This window comes from Lampris incognitus, chromosome 4 (genome assembly GCF_029633865.1).
Source record: "Lampris incognitus isolate fLamInc1 chromosome 4, fLamInc1.hap2, whole genome shotgun sequence".
Taxonomy (NCBI): domain Eukaryota; kingdom Metazoa; phylum Chordata; class Actinopteri; order Lampriformes; family Lampridae; genus Lampris; species Lampris incognitus.
The window spans coordinates 28834368-28855653 of record NC_079214.1 but is presented as its reverse complement, the minus strand read 5'-3'; the positions used below and the strand labels follow the sequence as shown (position 1 = coordinate 28855653).

Here is a 21286-nt window from a genome sequence, read left to right as displayed (position 1 = left end):
AACCATGGCCTCAGACTCGGAGGTGCTGACTCTCATCCCGGCTGCAAATCGCCCCAGTGCGCGCCGGAGGTCGCGTTCTGATGAAGCCAACAAAACCACATCATCTGCGAAGAGCAGAGATGCAATTCTGAGGTTCCCAAAACGGACACACTTCTCACCTTGGCTGCCCCTTGAGATCCTGTCCATGAATATCAAACAGAATCAGAGACAAGGGACAACCTTGGCTGAGTCCGACACCCACCGAAAACGTGTTTGACTTTGTGCCAAGAATGCTGACACAGCTCTCACTTTGGCTATACAAGGACCGGGTGGCTTGTAGCAACTGCCCCAGTACCCCATAGTCCCGCAGTACTCCCCCCCCCCAACAGAGTGCCCTGGGGTACACAGCCGTAAGCCTTCTCCAAGTCCACAAAATATATGTAGACTGGCTGGTCAAACTCCCATGCCCCCCCTCAGCACTTCCGCAAGGGTAAAGAATTGGTCCATTGTTCCACAGCCAGGACGGAATCTTCATTGTTCCCCCTGGATCCGAGGTTCGAAAATCGGTCGGAGCCTTCTTTCAAGCCCCCAAGAGTAGACTTTCCCAGGGAGGCTGAGCAATGTGATGCCCCAATAATTGGAGCACACCCTACGGTCCCCTTTTTTAAATATGGGAACCACCACCCCAGTCTGCCACTCCACGGGTACTGTCCCCGACCTCCGTGCGACACTGAAGAGGCGTGTAAGCCAAGATGTGCTATATAAAATGCAACTTGACTGACTGACTGACAGCCCAACAATGTCCAGAGCCTTCAGCATCTCGGTGAATCTCATCCACACCTAGCGCCTTGCCACCGAGGAGCTTCTTAACTACCTCAGAGACCTCTGCCAGGGATATGGGTGGGGCTTCCCCCCGAGTCTTCAGACTCTACCTCCTCCACTGAGGACATGTTAGCCGGGTTCAGGAGCTCTTCAAAGTGTTCTTTCCACCGCCCAACAACATCCACAGTCTGGGTCAACAGTTGATGTAAGCTAGCTGATGGCTTGTAGCAACTGCCCCGGTACCCCATACTCCTGCAGTACCCCCCACAGAGTTCCCCATCAAAAAAGAAATCCATGGGCCACTCTGATGGCCGAGCGGCACAAACCACCGTTCTTGCAATCCGCTCATCATGTGGCTGGGAGGTTCGTATCCCAGACTTGTCGTAACCGGTAACAGCCAGAGCGTCCACGGGGTAAAGCATTCATTGGGCCACCCTTACCCGAGGGATAGTGGGTGTAGATTGGCGTAGTGTTTGGGGACTCGTCGTTCTCCAGTGACCCCTCTGGCCCATCCGGGCGCCTGCAGCTAAGCAACCGAAAGTATTCACCCTACGTCGCCTTCGCGGCCTGAAGGTAATGCAATCCATGCAAGGCTTCAGCGTGTAAAATAGCAAGAGCAGCCGACATGAGTTTGAAGGAAGCTGGTGTTACGACTATCTCCTTCCTGTGAAAACGTGAGCCAGGGGAGTTATTCGACAAGAGTTCCGGCCATATGCCATTGGGTTAATCGGGTGGGATAAGGGGAAAAACTAGAAATAAATGTGTATATATATATATATATATATATATATATATATATATATATATATATATATATAAAAAAGAAATCCATGAATCAAAATCAACAGTCCATTAAATTTTTTAAAAGCGAGCCAAGTTGTACTGACCTGGTCTTTGGAAAGCAGCAGCTCTTGCTGCACACTTTCTAGATTGAGTTTGGTCTGCTCAGCCTCCTCAGCCTTCACCGCTACACTCTCCTCACATTGCAGCAGCAGTGCTGCCCTCTCTTCTGTCAGCCTAAAAGAGATTTGGGCGTACACATGAAAAAAAAAAAAATCTGAAACGTTACAGTAAGTTTACTTTGTAGTGTCCCAATGGAGATATTTGTATTCACGACTAGTGCTTGGCAAAAAAGTTTAAAAAAGTCTAAAAAATGTTAATTTCTTTTCAAAAATGCAATGTTAAGGGCTTACAATATTGGCAGCCATAACAACGATCATATCCACTTAGACACTTAATACAGTCCCTGAAATGTTTGGTCAGAAAAATACAAAAAAGCAGGAAATGATAAACACGCATCTTCATACATAATTTATCTAGTACCATGACCATAAAGTAAATTTTTATCAAGCTTACATCAATAAGGTTTCACAAAGCGAGAAACCTTTGGCCATGGCTGTTATGTAATGATCCATTATAGCACCTAATCAAGGAAAATCCCTGACCTGGCATGCTGTGTGTCCTGCTGTGTCAGAGCCTGTGCAAGGCTCTCTCTGAGCTGCCTGAGCTCAGCCTGGCCCAGCTCCATTAGCTGATCTTTTGACTGGACCAGATCACAGACTGCCTGATGCTGTTCCTGTATCTCTGACTTGGTCTTCTCAGCCTGCTCTGCCCGAATAACCTCCTTTTGCAAGCGGAGCTTGATGTCTTTTACCTGTTAAGATAAAATAGGTGATGCACAGACAAGTTAAAGGTTATCCTGAGGACTGTTGGTTGAGAACAAGTTTTTGCATTTGTGTGTTTTTTAAAAATCTGTTTTGTTATCCAACTTTAAGCAGCTGTAAACAACTTTTACCCCCCCCTCCCCCCTCCCCAGCATTTCCAAGTGTTTATATTGTTTGCACCACTGTCGCAAAGACAACCAGGTTGTTTTGTGCATTAGCAGCCTGGCTAAGGTCTATAGCAAGAAACAACTGTAAGAATCCCAATTTGAACTAGAAACCCCGATCTCAATCCTATGATAAAGGCAGAGTAAAACATCCGGATGTATTAATAAGTAGGCAGGTTGTTATATTTACTGATCCAGTAGAAATAATGCCAACTGAAAGTCGGCTTGGAACTCTCTCAAGTCCCCGGTGTTCAATCGAACTCATTTCCCCATCGAGATCCGTTTCCCCCTAGCCAGAGTTCAATACAACAATGGGATGGACGCTCGATTAACCTTATCCTAACTTTCAACCCAACCCTAAGTTTAACCTAATCGTAACCAATAGCTAACCTGTTTCTATGCAAACGCTTTCATCTGGCTAGGGGGGAAAAGATCTCAACGGGGAAATTAAGTTTGATACAACACCAGAGATCTCTCCTTCAAGTGAATCCAGGGTCCAGGGTTCACTCTTATTTTACCTGTTTCTATCACTCTCCCTCTTCACCTTCTTTCAGATTCAGACAACATTATTTATCCCAGAAGGGCAATTCAGTTCTTACAGTCTACCCAGACATTCACAAACTCACAAACAAGCGGCAATCATCACTATGTCAGATACAACAGACAGATCAGTACATGGACAAGAGATGCACACTCTTACCCTCATGTGGCCCTGCATGCAGACTCACACGAGGACCCGGTGAAGGGCAAAAACTCATATAAGTTAAAAGAACAGAATAATAAATAGCCTTCTTTTTGCTCCTCTGTCATTGGGGTTCTTTTTCTCTTGCCGGGTAAAGTTTCCACTGTCACTAAGGTCGTTCCACTGTCTGCAATTTCCGCTACTGGGGATAGCTACCAGAGCTTATCCTCTTCCTATTTTGGAGGTGCAATGGTTGACACACTTCCTTTGTGCCATAAATCAAGCCTTTACTTTCCCGCGAGATCATACCCGGTGGCAGGCAGAATTTGGTTCCCTATAAGTGAGACTAATAGGGAACCAGTCTCAACACCAATGGTGTCATTACTCTTTAGCCATTACACTTTGCAATCAACATTTATTTCATAATGATGAGTTAAGGCAAAAAAGTTGTCTACTGCGGCTTTAAAAACAGGTCATTTGCAAATTGAAGCATAGACGAAGATGATACAAACCAATATTACTAGCCATAAGTATCTCATGAAACCGAGATACCAAGGACTTGCACAATACTGTTCTTTGATACAGAAATCAACTCCACTACATAAACAGATGATCTAATCTTAATAAGTGATGTTTGACATTATGTAAACAGCAGCCATTATTGACTATTACTAATTATTTAACTGTAATTCAAAATGTACTGCTTAAAATGCAACGGCCTCAAATGGATAGTTCAGATTTTTCGGTCTGTTCCCATTTTCTACTCACAACTAATGATGTCATAATTAGATTTCATTTTCATGTTCTTCCATCCTGTGCGCACAGCTCCTACTAATCAGCTACAGTGCAACACAAGTCACAGGGGCCAAGTCTCATTCAGTTCAAAAGAGCACTCTACTCATCCCAAAGCCAACACGATGCTATGAGTTTAACATCAAATCAAATCAGGTTGAATCAGTTCATCTGGATGTTTATTGACAGATATATTTCCTCACTCAACTAAGTGACATCTTCAGTCTAAACTGACTGCAGGTACCCCCTCCCCTTATAAACAATACAGTTGCATAACAATCGCAGCCAACGTCCAGTTTCATATGCAAATATGGGTGTGACCATTAACTAGAGTTTCAATGGCCATGAGTACTATTCACAGAGGATTTGGGAATGTTTGCAATCACAGCATTGTAAAATGGCGATAGATGTACTCTTAGCCCCCCCCCCCCCCCCGGTTCAGGGATGATCGCTCCCTCTTAACATAGATGGCCTCTTTGACTCCCCGTTCAAACCAGCGTTCCTCCCTATCAAGGATGTGCACATCCTCATACCTGAAAGAGTGGCCACTGGCCTGTAGATGAGTGTAGACTGCGGAATCCTGGCCTGATTTTATCGGTCAATAAACCACTATAAACCACTTAAATTTACTGTGATGAAATTGTTTAATTGCGGTTTCCCTTAGCGTTTGCTGGACCTATGTTCTTTGCTATTGTCATGGAGTGGTACTTGCAGTACTTGCTGGTAGCCATGCAGAAGTAACTGTGGACAACAAATCCTTACCAGTGAGCAATCACAAATGAATTCACGTGATAAATTAACATAGCATTATGTTGGCTTTGGGTGAATCGAAGAATGCAATGCATTTTTGATGAGAACTGTCTCCATGACTTGCATTGGACTGAAATTGGCTAGCAACAGCTACATGTCCAGTGTGAAGTATAGGATGGAAGAACGTGAAACATTAAGTGATTGACAAAATAGAAACAAAAAATAATATTGAACTATCCCTTGAAAAAAATTTTTTTGAATAAATTTATTTCGGATTTTTTCCTTTTTCTCCCCATTCAGTGGCCAATCGCTCCCTATTTTAATTCAAACACCCACTCTCGTACTGCATGTGTTCGCCAACTGCATCTCTCCGGCTGGCAGTCTCAAAGGAGACGCCTCGCCACTTCCGTGACAAAGCGAATCCAGGCCGAACCACTGCTTTTTCCGACACACAGAGATGCATTCATGTGACGAACACAAGCCGACTCCGCCCCCCTCCCGAACACAGCGCTGCCAATTATTGCTGCTTCACCGAGTCCGGCCATAGTCGGATGTGACGAGACCGGGACGCGAACCCCGGTCCCCAGTGGGCAACTGCATCGATACAAAGCCGATGTTTAGACCGCTACACCACCGCGGACCCTTAAAATTTTGCTTACACTTGTATCGTGTGCTTGAAAAGTCTTCAGCTTTCATCTTCCTTAACAGTACTCCCACCACTGGCTACTTTACCATCCAAATCTTTCTAAAGGGCCAGGAAAAACTCACTTGTGCCTCAAGATGGGCCACTTGCACACCCATGTTTTCTAGGTCTTTGGAGTACTTCTGCCCAGCTTCAGCGTGGGTTGACAGGAGCTGTTCGTACTGATGCTCTTTCTCCTCTAGGTCTGTGCCCTTGATGAGAAGCTCTCCCTTCAGGGAGTCAAGCTGAGTGGACAAACCAGTCTTGTCTCCCTCCAAACTCGACAGCTGTTCCTTCATCCAGTGGAAATATTTGTGGAACATGGTAAGGATCACTGGTCTTTTGTAAACTAAGGACAAATTAATCTTTAGCACCCCCTTGAAAAATCATAAAAATTGCTGCTTACATACTACATTATTTTACAGAGAAATCACAGTGAAATACCAATTTCTCAGTTATGGTTATCATAGTGGCAATTGCCCAAGAAATTTAAAAAAAATGTCCTGGAGAAAAATATGTGCATGAGGTCAAATATTTAAACGCAAGAGGGCAACCTCAAATGAAACAGCACAGAGATTGTGATCAAAAGAAATCTATTTAGACATAAAATATCCTAAATGTTTTTTTCCCCCCGATGTTGCCTTGGGTTCAGAATTTTACCCCCCTCCCCCCAAAGATGGCTTTTTTGGTCTCTCCTGACACATTTTTTTCATTATCTGGATTTTATGCAGTCTTGTGTGTGTGCAAATAATTTTTTTTAAAAAAAAGTATATTATCAATAAGCCTAGAATCAAGTGCATCTCACAGGTACTCTGTATTGCACACAATATTGTTATGTTTTATACTTATTGTCAATATGTGTTAGTATAGAAAAAAAATTGGTGCGCTCATGTCTTTTGTTTCGAAAATGCATCCAAAAAATAGTATAGAAACATTACTTTTAGTTTATTGCTGGCCTCGTTGAGGGTGCTGACATTCTTTTCTAAAGAGCTGATTTTCTCAGTCATGCTTATCTGCAAAGCTTCCGTTTCATCAATTAGGGTCTCCTTCTCAGATTTCCACTCCACGAGAGCTTGGTGTTCCTGTTGCAGTGTGTTATACTCCTTCTGGCTATTAGCGAGACAGGTTTTCAGGTCCTGGATCTCCTTCTCCAAGATATTCAGCTTGGTCATCAGCAGCTCTGTTTCTATCTTCTCTTTCTGTAGTTCATTCTGAGACCTATTAAAGTTTAGAAAAGTTAATGACTGCTAGGGACACTGAATTGAAAAAAGATGGGAAGAATCAACATCATTATCCACAGGCAAAAGGGTTAGATTTTCATCCCAGGTAGAATACAAGCTACAACAGGTATTGGTTTGATAATAGTTTCTCCTTCGGCAGCACAGTGGCTTAGTAGTTAGCACTGTTGCCTCAAAGCAAGAGGGTCTTCGGTGGGGCTGGGCGATATGGGAAAAAAATCAAATATCACGATATTTTTGACTGAATACATCGATATTGATATTTTGAGGATATTGTAGTGATGACTACTGGAGCTCTCACACAAAAATATTTACATGATGACATTTTTAACAAACACTGATTGTTAATGTGGATATGATGTCCAAACGGGTAGAAAATTGCATCTCTTTACTGTAATGTAGCCTTTAAAACCAGGAAAAGACAACCCTGATGTCATATCATCCATCCATCCATTATCCAAACGGCTTATCCTGCTCTCAGGGTTGCTGGAGCCTATCCTAGCAGTCATTGGGCAGCAGGTGGGGAGACACCCTGGACAGGCTACCAGGCCATCACACACACACACACACACACACACACACACACACACACACACACACACACACACACACACACACACACACTCACTCTAGGGACTAGGGACAATTTAGTATGGCCAATTCACCTGACCTACATGTCTTTGGACTGTGGGAGGAAACTGGGGCACCCGGAGGAAACCCACACAGACACGGGGAGAACATGCAAACTCCACACAGAGGATGACCCGGGACAACCCCCAAGGTTGGACTACCCCGGAGCTTGAACCCAGGACCTTCGTGCTGTGAGGCGATGGACTGTGACCTGTCCAGAGTGTCTCCCTGCCTTCCGCCCACTGATATGCTCCAGTACCCCCACAAACCTGATTTGGATTAAAGGGATTGTTCAGCTTCTGCGATTTAGACTGTGTGTCCTACTTACATAGAGTAAGAAACGTGAGGATACCTTTTTATTTTCTATTTATTTGTAGGTGCAATTTGAAGGTACGTTGAATGGTGAGTTTAGCTTCAACAATTAAGCAAAGCTCAATTACCGGATGTCTACCAGGATAATTAGCAGCTCCTCTCAAAAGAAAGGAAATAAACCTTCAAACTTCACCAACGGTGGATGACAAATCTAACAAAACTAAACATTAATGCCAGGCTAACAAGTCAAAAGTATTCATGGCTGACTTCGGAGAATTTGCATTTAACATACTTTCAAGCTGCACGCACAGATGTGAAACAGGCATTCAGGAATTCAGGAGTTTCTCTATTAAGTAGGAGACATGGTAAAAAACCTGCAAACCAAACTATCCCTTTTAAGAGGTTTTAGATAATGGATGGATGTTTGATCTTTTTTTTTTCCAACCATGTTAGCATGTATTTTTTCTTTTTGCATTTTGCAAGTCTGACAACCTGTCGTTTTTGGCTTCTACATCTGACAGCATCTTCTTCAGGTTATCCAGCTCTTGGGTAGAGGACTGAGTCTGTTGTTCCAGTTTGGACCGAAGCCCCTTCAGTTCCTCAGCCTGGGCCTCTGATTTAGCTGAAGAGCAAGCACAAAAATAGATAGACAAGATATTAGCTGTCAAGTAGCTATGAGTATAAAAGAAAAAAGTGAAGATTTTGATGATCAGTTGATTTTCAGATTCAGAAAACTTTATTTACCCCAGAAGGGCAATTCAGTTCCACAATCTACCCAGACCATACACAAACTCACAGACAAGCGGCAATCAGCAGTATGTCAGAGACAACAGATAGATCAGTACATGGGCAAGAGATGCACACTGGCACCCTCATGTGGCCATGCATGCAGCTTCACACGAGGACCAAGAATAGAATAAACAAACAAACAAATTAAGCATCCCAAGACGCATTGCACGTTACATTCCACGACTACATTCAGAGAACGTATAGGCCCACAAGCCATGCGAAAAACAGACAAAGGTATAAACCAACTATTGTGGTTTAAAACAATATAAAGCAGGGTGTCCAGGTAGCGTAGCGGTCTATTCTGTTGCCTACTAACACAGGGATCTCTGGTTTGAATCCCCATGTTACCTCCGGCTTGGCCGGGCGTCCCTACAGACACAATTAGCCATGTCTGTGGGTGGGAAGCCAGATGTGGGGATGTGTCCTGGTCGCTGCAATAGCGCCTCCTCTGGTTGGTCGGGGCGCCTGTTTGGGGGATAGGGGGGAATAGTGTGATCCTCCCACGCGCTATGTCCCCCTGGTGAAACTCCTCACTGTCATGTGAAAAGAAGTGGCTGGTGACTCCACATGTATCGGAGGAGACATGTGGTAGTCTGCAGCCCTCCCCGGCTCGGCAGAGGCGGTGGAGCAGCTTTGTTTTCCTAGGGGGCGCTTTATAGCGCCGGCCTGAGGGCATTACAGTGAATTTACTGGGCAGGACGTGGTCAGATAGGCTAATAATTCCTTTTGTTTTCTGGGCCATGTTTCTCCCAGAGGGAGCACAAGTCTCTCTGCTGAACTCCGATTATCTTGGAGCAGACCTTAACGATACTGTTTAAGCTATTACTGTCCTTCACAGACAACCCATTAAATCAACAAATAAAGGAAAATTTCAAAAGACTTTCAATAAATGACTGGTAGAATATACATAAGATGGTGTTACAGACATTAAAGGAGTTAAGCTTCCACAGTAAGTGAATTCTTTGATGTCCATGCTTGACAATCAAATCTGTGTTCACATCAAACTTGAGTTGGGAGTCGAACACGGTTCCTAAGTACTTATAAGTGTCAACAATTTGAACATCCTTGCCATGTATAGTGCTAGCTTTGGGTTTATCACCGTTTCTCCTAACTCTGAGCCCTGAAAAAGAGACAAAAGTGCAGTATTTTTTATTTGTTTTTTGATTTTGATGGAAAGCTGCTGCTGCTGCTGCTACTACTGCTGCTGCTGCTGCTGTAACAATTGCTAGGCCTACCTTTGAGGTCGTCCAGTAGTCCCTGGGTGCGTTTAAGGATCTGCTCTGAGCTCTTCTTCTCTTCCTCGACTTGAGACAGACGTCTGCTGCTCTGGTCCAACTGGACAGATGCACTGTTCTTCTCTTTCTGAAGCTCCTGGATGGGATACATCGAAAGATGATAGAGAGATAAAAGGTGATAGCAAAAAAGGTTGAGGGAGACGGAGGGAGAGAAGAAAGGACATATGGAGGAAGCGGTGGAGATATGAAGCAGGAAGGACACAAAAAAAGAGGGATATTTACAAGTCAAAACGAGTTTAAAAATATGTAGAAAATATCAACTTCCTCTTACACTCAACCTACTGTTTGTTCTTGGTATTTCGCAAGTGGATTCAAATAAATGTTTATGTGCATAAAAATTATAGGATTCTTGGTGCTGTAATGGTTAGCATACATCTTAACATTTCAAACGATCTATTACAAATGATACATGAAAGGGTTATAACAGTTTCATAAAAATGGCCGTGCGGGGCGCTTTGACAAAGTGAAAGTAATGGATATACCATCAGGCTAGAATCAAATCATTGTGACTTTTTCATAAAATAGATTTTCAAATGAACACAATTATTGAATGAACTGGCTTTACGTGGCTGTCAAATTTAACCTACAGATACATGAATAAATAATATGCAAAATGATTTTTTTTTGTAAGCACACATAAAAATAAAACATGGTGAGACCCAAGCCCTCAGGCATGCATGCTCTAGGGACATAAGACCATAAGACTCTCACCTCCATTTTCTTGCAGAGGTCCTGCTCTTTGGTCCGACTGGCCTGGAGGCTCTGTTCTGACCTCAGCAGCTTCTGCCTCTGCTCCTCCACTTCTCTCTCCATCTGTCCCTTCTGGTGGCCCAACTGGAGAGAAAAGAGTAAGGAAAGGAAAGAGCAGAATACGTGTGACACCAGTGATCCTTGTATGTAACTAAGGAGGCTTTAAAACCTAACCAGGGTCAGTATATAGAGTTAACAGCAAACTTATCCACTACACATCAGCTTGCACCGGATTCCTTTCCGACATTTTGCATCTCCTGGGTGAGCTTGGTTCACTGACTACAAACAAACCAGAAGCAAAAGAGTCGTTACCTTCTCCATGTTAGACTGCAAAATGTTGTAGTCTTTCTTGGCCTGTTGGATCTCCTGGGTCAGCTTGGTTCTAGTCTGGTTCAGCTGCTGTTCCAAGGCCTGGTGGGCACTCTGCAGGTGAGCCAGCTCCTACATACCAACACAAATGAAACAAAAACAAGAATTAAGGGTGTGATAAAATAAAGGGAACCCTATGGACAACTTACAAGTCTCCAAACCTTCTGACTCTCTCTCTCCTGGTCCTTCATTTTCTGCTCTAAGGCTCGTCTGCAGTTCTCAGCATTGTGTCTATGACAACTCATCTCCTCTGTGAGCTGCTTCAGCTTCTGCTCCATCAAAGAACGCTGGTGGAAATAACAAGCAGAATTTCAGCAATCTTTAACCTTCACTGATTGCACCTGTTATTATGAGAATTTGCATTTTGCCCAATATACATAAATATACCCATTATTCTCTATTTTCTTATTTAGTTGGCATCTTAGTTGCTTAGATATTTCAGTACCTAGATAATAGATGTTATTAGATACTCTTGAATTTTTTTCTTTATTATGGAATGTCCCGTTCATGGACTTGTGTTTTTTATGTTCAGAATCCCACCTAGTCAAATTTTTGGCATACGCAAACCTTGTGGGCTACCAGTAAAATGTGAACTTGAACAATCAACAACACGTCTCTGTATGATAAGGATATAAACATTTAAAAAAAAAAAAAAAAGCAAACCCACCTTGGTTTCAGCTTGTTGGTTTTTGTCAGTCGTCTGGCTGAGCTCATGGCGGCTCTTGGCTAGGTCTCTGTCCCTGTCAGCCAAATCTCTACGGGCCTGATCAATGTGGGTTTGTACTTCCTGCAACCTGGATGCCTGACTACGAATTTCCTTCTCTTGAGTGGACAGATTCCTCTCCAGCTCGGACACGCGTCCACGCAACTCTGATGGAGATAATACCAATGAGAAAACTTTAGCATAACCACTAGTGCATAATTTTTGAGAAATGTCTCCATTTGAAGTGTTTAAAGGGCAAGTAGACTAAGATATTAGGTGTGAAAACTACAAATAAGCCACCTTGGTTCAGAGTTTTGAGTTGCTCCATCTGATGGGTGGAGCCACTGGAACTCTGTGTTTCTATAGACAAGCTAATTGGCGTCTTTTCTTGTGCACTCCAGAGGGAGGATCCGCCACCACCCCGCCTCTTCAGAGGGGTCTCCATAGCACCCTGGGACTGGCAACTTAGATTTTGGTCCTGCTGTTGCCATGGAAATATGGACGATCCAGCTTGTTGACGGGCAGCAATGTCTTTGTGGCTGACACTAGTAGTTGACCGGTTCAACGACTGGTAGAGGGAAAAATTACGAGTCATCATCAATAACCCCCCCCCCCACACGCGTGTGTGCGCACACACAAATATAGGACAAAAACCATCGACAAACTCACTTTGACCTGCAGGACTCCAAGTTCAGTCTCTAGCCTCTTCCTCTCTTCCACTTCTTTAATATATTTCTCCTGAAGCTCTTCCAGTCTGTTGTCTTTGGCAGACATACATAGTTGACATTTTACAGTATTGAGCAGATGCTCATCTTCACATAAGGTACAGTGAATATAATAAAATCATCATGCCTAGGAATGAGAACAAAAGACTGTAATATAATGCTAATATGTGCTGTGATAAAAGAAAAGATAGACAGCCAGGAAGGCAGGCAGATCAAGGGGCAGCCAACTCAGTCAAATTCATCCACCGGTTACAACATAAAAGCTACAATGTCAAGGTAGAATTTGCCAATCAAATCCCATAACTCTTTCCGACAAAATGCAACATGAGCTTTCAGACACAGTGAATCAAAACAAAGTAATGTACCATGGTGTCTGTAGCTTGGAGTGGCTGTTGGGGTAGAAAAGCTCTTCTGTGGTGTTGTTAAGGGCTGCAGCTCAGAGGAAGTCGATAAAGAGGAGGAGGAGCAGGAGGAGGTCTGAGAACGATCCAACTCATTCTTGTACCTGAGAAGAGACAACACAAATGCTTACAATTCCAACTGAAAGTTGAAAACATTGTGTTTTATAGCATAAACAAATAAAGATCACATTTATTCTCATTATCATACTGTGACAAAGCACCAAGGCACAGAATTTTTCAGTGAATACACTAAATTTGCTAAACATTCCCACCCATTTCTCATTTATTCTGTTGCTCTGCAATGACTTTTAAGACTTCAACAGAAATTCATATGGGGACATATTTAAGTCTCCCTTGTGTGCACATGCAGTTGGTCCTCCTCCCAGGTCTCCGTGGTGACAGTGACCGCAACCTGGACACCTCATCATATTTTCTTTTTAGATAGCTTATAAATCCATATAATGTTGTTATCCTGTTTCAATGTTATATCCTTCTCTCACTAAGATGTGACTATTTTTTTTTTAACACGGTGATACTTGTCGCGTGGATGGTCGCGTGGCATCCTACTCATCATATTCTTCATAAATTTTATAATTCCACTATAATTCTGTTATCCTCTTTCAATGTTGTGTTGTAAATTGTGTAAACACAACATTCATTGCACGTTGTCCATCTTGGGAGAGAGATCCCTCCTCTGTTGAGCCCCTGAGGTTTCTTCCTATTTTTTCTCCCTGTTAAAGGGTTTTTTATTAGGGAGTTGTTCCTTATCCAATCCAAGGTTCTAAAGACAGGATGTTGTGTTACTGTAAAGCCCTCTGAGGCAAATTTGTAATTTGTGATATTGGGCTATACAAATAAAATTGACTTGATTTCAGCTCAGCATTCAACATCATCATCCCAGATCAGAATCAGAATCAGAATACTTTATTCATCCCTGAGGGGAAATTGAGTTCTATTACAGACACTCACGCTCTAATAACTAAAAATTAACAAGATACAAGATAAGAAAATAGAAACAGAAACAAATAGAAATAAAGATAAAATAAGAAATAGAAATAAGACCAAAATATATCAACCAGCAACACCCTATCTATCTACACTACCGCAGCACACAACAAGCAGCACAAACAAAACTCGACAGGGCCAGTCCAATGACCATTAACTCAGAGTGTTGACAGTCTGAGTCTGAAGGAGGAATTGTAAAGTTTGATGGCCACAGGCAGGAATGACCTCCTGTGGCGCTCTGTGGTGCTTTTTGGCAGAATGAGTCTATTACTAAAAGTACTCCTGTGCCCAACCAGCATGTCATGGAGTGGGTGGGAGACATTGTCCATGATGGCACGTAATTTCAACAGAGTCCTCCCCTCACAAACAGCCGCCAGAGAATCCAGTTCCAACCCCACAACATCACCAGCCTAACGGATCTGTTTATTGAGCCTGTTTGCATCCGCTACCCTCAACCTGCTGCCCCAACACACAACAGCAAACAGGAGAGCACTGGCCACCACAGACTCATACCACATCCTAAGTATTGTCTGGCAGATGTTTAAGGACCAAGCCTCCTCAAAAAGTACAGACGGCTCTGTCCCTTCTTGTAGAGGGCATCAGTGTTCTTAGCCCAGTCCAGTTTATTGTCTATATACACCCCCAGGTACTTGTAGTATTCCAGTGTCCACACTGACCCCCTGGATGGAGACAGGGGTCACTGGTGTCATTTCCCTCCTTAGATCAACAACTAGCTCCTTCGTCTTAGTCACATTAAGCTGCAGATTGTTCTGCTCACACCATGTGACAAAGTTTCCCACCACAGCCCTGTACTCAGCCTCCTCGCCCTTACTGATGCATCCGACTATAGCAGAGTCATCAGAGAACTTCTGAAGATGGCAGGACTCTGTGTGGTAGTTGAAGTCTGTGGTGTAGAGGGTGAAAAGGAAGGGAGACAGGACTGTCCCCTGCGGAGCCCCAATGTTGCTGACCACTCTGCTAACACAGTGTTGCAAGCGCACTGTAGTCTATCAGTAAGGTAGTCAACAATCCAGGACACAAAGGGGGCATCTACCTGCATTGCTATCAGCTTCTCACCCAGTAGAGCTGGCCAGATGGTGTTGAAGGCACTGGAAAAGTCAAAGAACATGACCCTCACAGTGCTTGTTGGCTTAACCAGGTGGGCGCAGGCATGGTTAAGCAGGAAAATTATGGCATCTCTCCCAGTCGGGGTTGGTAGGTGAACTGGAGGGGGTCTACGTGTGGCTTGACTGTGGGCCGAAGCTGCTCCAGAATGAGTCTTCATGATGTGAATCCTTCCACTACAAACTCACCCGGCTCACTGTACCAGTCTTCATCTGCCAGTCAATTAAAAACTTCCTGACAGACAGGGGGCAGCTGGTGAGGCTAGGGAAAATCACATCCAGCATCCGGACAATCAGAACTGGCACCCCCCAGGGATGTGTGCGCGCCCCTCTACACAAATGATTGCACCTCAGTGGACCTGTCTGTTAAACTCCTGAGGTTTGCGGACGACACAACCGTCATTGGCCTTATCCGGGATGGAGAAAAGTCTGCATATAGATGGGAGGTTGATCAGCTGGCCCTCTAGTACGGCCATAACAACATGGAGCTGAACACGCTCAAAACAGTAGAGATGACAGCAGACTTCAGGAGGAGTCCAACACTGCCCCACTCACTATACTCAACAGTACAGTGTCTACAGTGAAAACAAACAGATTTCTGGGTTCCACAATCTCCCAGGACCTAAGATGGGCATCCAACATAGACACAATCATCAAAAAGGCCCAGCAGAGGATGTACTTTCTCTGCCAGCTCAAGAAATTCAACCTGCCTCAGGAACTGCTGATTCAGTTCTACACTGCAATAATCCAGTCTCTCCTCTGTACATCCATCACTGTTTGGTTTGGATCAATCACCAAACAGAACAGGGACAGGCTACAATGGACAGTTAAGTCTGTAGAGAAAATCATTGATCCCAACTTGCCCTCCATTCAGGACTTATACACCTCCAGAGTCAGGAAACGGGCAGGCAACATCACTGCAGACCCATCACACCCTGGTCACAATCTATTTCAACTCCTCCCCTCTGTTAAGTGCTACTAGGCACTTTACCCCAAAACAACCAGATATAAAAACAGTTTCTTCTTCGGGTTGTCATTCAAATGAACGCTTAACACTGTCAAATAAATCTAATGATTTTGTATACACTGTACTGTACATTGTACGCATACTGGTAAGCTCTCTTTCATGTCCATCTACCTCAGACATGTATGTAAGTAACCTGTTAACATCTATTTCAGCATCTCTGATATATTCTCTGCACCACTGAACTTCATCACCTCTTATTTCGCCTGTATAAGTCAATCCTTGTGTATATAAATATATCTGAAGATTGTTGTGTTGTAGTGTTGTTATACTATGTTAAGTATACAGAGAGAGGGCGGCACGGTGGCGCAGTGGTTTAGCACGGTCGCCTCACAGCAAGAAGGTCCTGGGTTCGAACCCTGGGGTAGTCCAACCTTGGGGGTCATCCCGGGTCGTCCTCTGTGTGGAGTTTGCATGTTCTCCCTGTGTTTGCATGGCTTTCCTCCGGGTGCTCCGGTTTCCTCTCACCGTTCAAAGACATGTAGGTCAGGTGAATCAGCCGTACTAAATTGCCCCTAGGCATGAATGTGTGTGTGTGTGTCGGCCCTGTGATGGCCTGGCGGCCTGTCCAGGGTGTCTCCCCGCCTGTCGCCCAATGACTGCTGGGATAGGCTCCAGCTTCCCCGCGACCCTGAGAGCAGGATAAGCAGTTCGGATAATGGATGGATGGATGGTATACTGAGAGAGCTATGAAACCAGAGTCAAATTCCACGTATGTGCAAACCTACATGGTCAATAAACATGATTCTGATCATTTTGGCCCCACAAGACACTTTCCCACAAATGCTTCACAGCAGTTTCTCTTTGCATAAACATGCATGCACAACAACTCAACCATACAGTCCTACTCACTTCTTAAGCTCCTGCTCCAGTCGTTCTATGGTCCTCCTGGAAGAGCTGAGCTGGCCCTCCAGGTAGCTCACCTAGGTTCAGCAACAAGAGGTTCAGTCGAAATTACACGAGTCAGCATAATACAAATACATGTTCATACAATGCTTCATATGAGCATGTCATATATTAAGTAATCTTTTTTTGACCCAAATAAATTCAAAAGGTGGGGCAAGGAGTTTTACCAATTGCTGTGGAAAGTGGGCATAGACTTTGGAGTGCTAGCTTCAGAAAATAAAAATTTTCTGAAAAATTCAATGAATTCAGAAAATTTGGATATAAAGCTCTCCAATTAGATCGTAGGAAAGGAGCTTCCTATTGTTATTCCTATTCAATCAATGCTATTTAATTTCCAAAATGGGATTTTGTACTCAGAATGACTAAACTGACCTGCTGCTCTTTTACTCCCAGTTCATGAACAGCCTTCTGGCGGGCTTTCTCCACAGAGTCACATGACTCCACTAACGACTGGTTTTCTCTCTTCAGAGCAGACGCTTCACTACGCTCATTGTCCACCTGCAGAGTGAGACAAACGGACAAATGCAATAACAGAAACAACATTTATTCACAAGAGGTTAAACTTCTTCAACTGGTTGCTGCCCCACTACACCTACTGCCCTCTTGGAGAAGAAATGGGAAGGTTGACTGAATGTTGGAAATTAAGTGATTACATCCAATTAACACTGTCTATCCATGAATCCATTCAAATATACGACTGATCATTTTTTACTACTACTAATTTATGAGTGAAACTTTTTTTTTCTGTGGGGCTCCATCCAATGTGTATAGCTAAAACTGCCTCTGGGTCCTTTCATACTATAAGTTGTCATCTATATTTATTTGCGTATTTTTTACATTTCATAAATTCTTGTCTTTGCTACTACAGATATCCACTTTAATATCCACACTGATAACACCGACCATTAATGTGCCACAGAATTCTTGGAACTGCTACAATGCTTCAACTTCACACACATAAACACATCAACTTCCCCACTCACAGCCGTGGTCACATCCTGGATTTGGTCTGCTCCACTGGTCTCACAATACATCAACTCTCCAGCCTCAACCTCAATATCGCTGACCACCTGGCAATCACCATGGATGTTGACATCCCTATCCCAATCCCAAAAGTCAAACACATAGTAATATCCTTCAGAAATCTCAAATCCATCTCCCCCTCAGCTCTTTCTGCCTCTCTTGCCAGTAAAATGTCTGCCTCTCCTCCCCCGCTGTCTGATAATCCCTCCGATCCTGTCAGTTATTATAATGACACACTCTCCTCCTGTACTGAGTCAGCTGGCCCCCATTAAAAACAAAACAGTCTCATTCACACACTCGGCTCCTTGATATACTCTTGACTCCATGAAATGAAATCCCGTTAAGCGCCAGCACAAATGACTCTGCAAGAAAACTGGTTTAACAGTGCGCCTCCAAGCCTACATAGACTACCTTCAACAATACAAAGACGCAGTCCAGTCCACCTACTACTCACACCTCATACACTATGGCTCCACCAACCCCAAGGCTCTCTTTTCCACAATAAACAAACTTCTCAAACCCAGCACCAACACCTCCAATTCCTTGACAGTTAACAAGTGCAACTCTTTCCTTTTATTTTTCTAAACTAAAATTGACAACATCTACAGCAACTTGACCACCTCTCGCTCTCTCAACAACCCCCACCAACAATCAGCCCCTGTCAAAGTTCTCCCCTGTGTCCCCAATGGAGCTGTCCAACCCTATGGAAGGAATGAGAAGTTCCACTTGTGTTCTGGAACCCATCCCATCCAGTCTTGTAAAGGACTGTCTCCCAGTTATCTCCTCACTCATTACAGAAATCATTAACTTCTCCTTTAGCTCTGGTTCAGTCCCCCATACACTTAAACTGGCACCCCCATCTTCAAAAAACCTGGACTCAACCCTGATATCATAAGCAACTTCCGTCCCATCTCCAATCTCCCCCTTCTGTCAAAAATACTGGAACGTGTTGTCACCTCCCAATTCAAAGCTCACCTCACCTCCAACGACCTGTTCAAACCATTTCAATATGATTTCCATTCACAGCACAGCACAGAAACAGTGCCCCTTAAAGTCAGCAACAACCTCCTCCTTTCCTCAGACTCTGGCCACCTAAGCATTGTCATCCTCCTTGACCTCACTGCAGCTTTTATCACCATCAACCACACCATTCTTCTCTCACACCTTGAATCCTCCCTCAACATCACCAGTACTGCCCTCTCCTGGCTTAAGTCATATCTCACAACCAAACAACAGTTCATCAGTATCAACAACTGCACCTCCTTCACTGCTCCTCTGTCCCAAGGCGTCCCCCAGGGTTCGGTGCTTTGTCCTCTGCTGTTCATCCTTTTTTTTACATGCTCCCCCTTGGTAAAATCATAGAGGTTGTCATGGTTTCCACTTCAACTGCTACGCCAATGACGTACAACTCTACATTTCCACTAAATCCATCACCACAACAGCTTACGACCAATTACCTCACTGAAATCATGGATGCAAGCCAACTTCTTCAAACTAAATTGAGATAAATCTGACATGATCATCATCGGTCCCAAATCCCTTATCAAAACCACTCACAACTTCTGCCTCACCGTTGATAACGCCGCTCTGTCTCCCTCCCCACACAACCTTCTCTAGAGCTTCCCCCTACCTCTGGAACTCCCTCCCCAAACACATCAGAGACTGCATCGATCCATGTCCATATCATTAATCAAAACTCACCTATTCAGAATTATTTTTAATGTGTGATATATGTTGTATGTTATATGTTTTTGGTGTGTTGCTTGTATGTTTATTTTAACTTGTGTAGTCTTTGTGTACTTGAAAAGTGCTCGATAAATAAAATGTATTATTACAGGGGCAGACTTCCATGAATCCAGCATTGAAGGGTTTGAATACTCTCAACTAACAGTTTTACCCCAGCAATTATATTAACCAAAAACATATTCCAGCCATGCTTTTAAGTTCCATCAAGCAGGACTAGCTTGAATTTTACATGTTATATACTGCTTCTAAGAAAACATTATAGAATACCACCCATTTATGTTACCATTGCAGAAAAAAAAACTATCTATGGGTCATTCTTTAATATTTTGATGTTGCCCTTACTCTGCTACACGCTGTCTCAGTGTAATACTTCTGATAGTAAAAAATAGTGTCGGTAGACTCAGTCAATCATAAGTCCACCAATCCACTCACAAACACTGACCTTTTCCTGTCTGTTTTTGCAATCCAGCCTCTAGTGTCTAGCTATGATTGCTTGAGTCTATGTCTTGATGCATGCTCAATAACCCGGGTAAGGAAATCCCAGAAAGTTGAATCAGTTCCTCTGGACACAACATTTAGCAGGAGCAATATTTCATCACTCATCTAAGTGACTTCGTCAGTCTCAGCTGACTGCAGGTATCCCCCAACCTTATAAAACAGCACAGAGCATAATGACTGAAACCATCGATCGGTTTCATATGCAAATTGCCGTGACCATTAACTAGAGTTACAAAGGCCATGTGTGCTATTCACAGAGGATTAGGGAATAGCAGTGATTACAACTATTCCCCAGTCCTTTGTGAATAGTACACATGACCATTGTAATTGTAACTCTAGTTAGTCACTTAGATGAGTGATGAAACGTTTCCCCCCACTAAACGTTGTGTCCAGATGAACTTATTCAACTTTCTGGGGTTTCTGAGTCTTCTCTTCAGCTCCATCTGCCCACCCATCAATCCATCCACCACCACCTGCACCTCACCACAGACCTTTTGCTTTTGTTTCTGCAGTGCAGCCTCCAGTGAATCCAGCTGAAACTGTTTCTGGGTCCTCTCCTTCTTCAGTTTGTCCAGCTGGGACTCTATCTCCTGGATCTTCTGGAGGGCTTTCCCTGGAAGACCATCCTTCCACTCCTCTACTGCCCAACTCATGGCGTAGAGCCTGGTCAAATGAGTATCAACTGAATCTAAAAATCAGAAAATAAATCATGAAATCCTATTGAATCCATTTTTTTATCATAAACCCCATCACAAAGAAAGGAAAAAGAGACCCTCCGAATAATATCAGTAAACCAGCTCTAAAGACTTGTTGACAGTACTGAGAGTATTAACTGGTCAAGCCCAACAGCAGTACGATGAAATAAAGCAGTGTTTCCCAATCCAATTCTCAAGGTCCCCCGTCTTTCAGATTGTCATTGTAACCCTGCTTGTACTTACTCAGCTAATCAGCACTTAATAATGTCAGATTTGGCACACCAGGAATAATTAGATACTGTGATATGATTGGTTGAGTGAGTAAAAACAGGTCTATGTGTGCAGGGTTACAATGTAAATCTGCAGGACAAGGGGCTTGAAGGCTGGTTTGGGAAACACTGAAATAAAGTTCATTTGAATGCAAAAATCTAAAAAAAATTGGTGTTTTATTTGATGTCTAAAATTATTGTAATTGAAATTGAAAATTGCAATCAAATAGGGTAATTTATCTATCACCT

The 21286-nt window shown here is 43.5% G+C and overlaps 1 protein-coding gene across 1 annotated transcript in view; it reads right to left on the bottom strand.

The window, feature by feature from the left end:
* cenpf (centromere protein F) overlaps positions 1-20726 on the bottom strand; it is a 54362-nt gene extending 33636 nt beyond the window's left edge. Inside the window, exons 1-16 of the mRNA XM_056279325.1 lie at positions 20565-20726; positions 17179-17304; positions 16753-16823; positions 12712-12851; positions 12291-12382; positions 11922-12189; positions 11586-11788; positions 11080-11205; positions 10862-10990; positions 10511-10633; positions 9740-9875; positions 8208-8337; positions 6474-6753; positions 5622-5828; positions 2247-2455; positions 1689-1818 (exon numbers count right to left, since the gene is read on the bottom strand). Coding sequence (XP_056135300.1) covers positions 1689-1818; positions 2247-2455; positions 5622-5828; positions 6474-6753; positions 8208-8337; positions 9740-9875; positions 10511-10633; positions 10862-10990; positions 11080-11205; positions 11586-11788; positions 11922-12189; positions 12291-12382; positions 12712-12851; positions 16753-16823; positions 17179-17304; positions 20565-20726 — 2532 coding nt within the window. The remainder of the gene's footprint in view (positions 1-1688; positions 1819-2246; positions 2456-5621; positions 5829-6473; positions 6754-8207; positions 8338-9739; positions 9876-10510; positions 10634-10861; positions 10991-11079; positions 11206-11585; positions 11789-11921; positions 12190-12290; positions 12383-12711; positions 12852-16752; positions 16824-17178; positions 17305-20564) is intronic.
* Between the last annotated feature and the right edge of the window lie 560 nt (positions 20727-21286).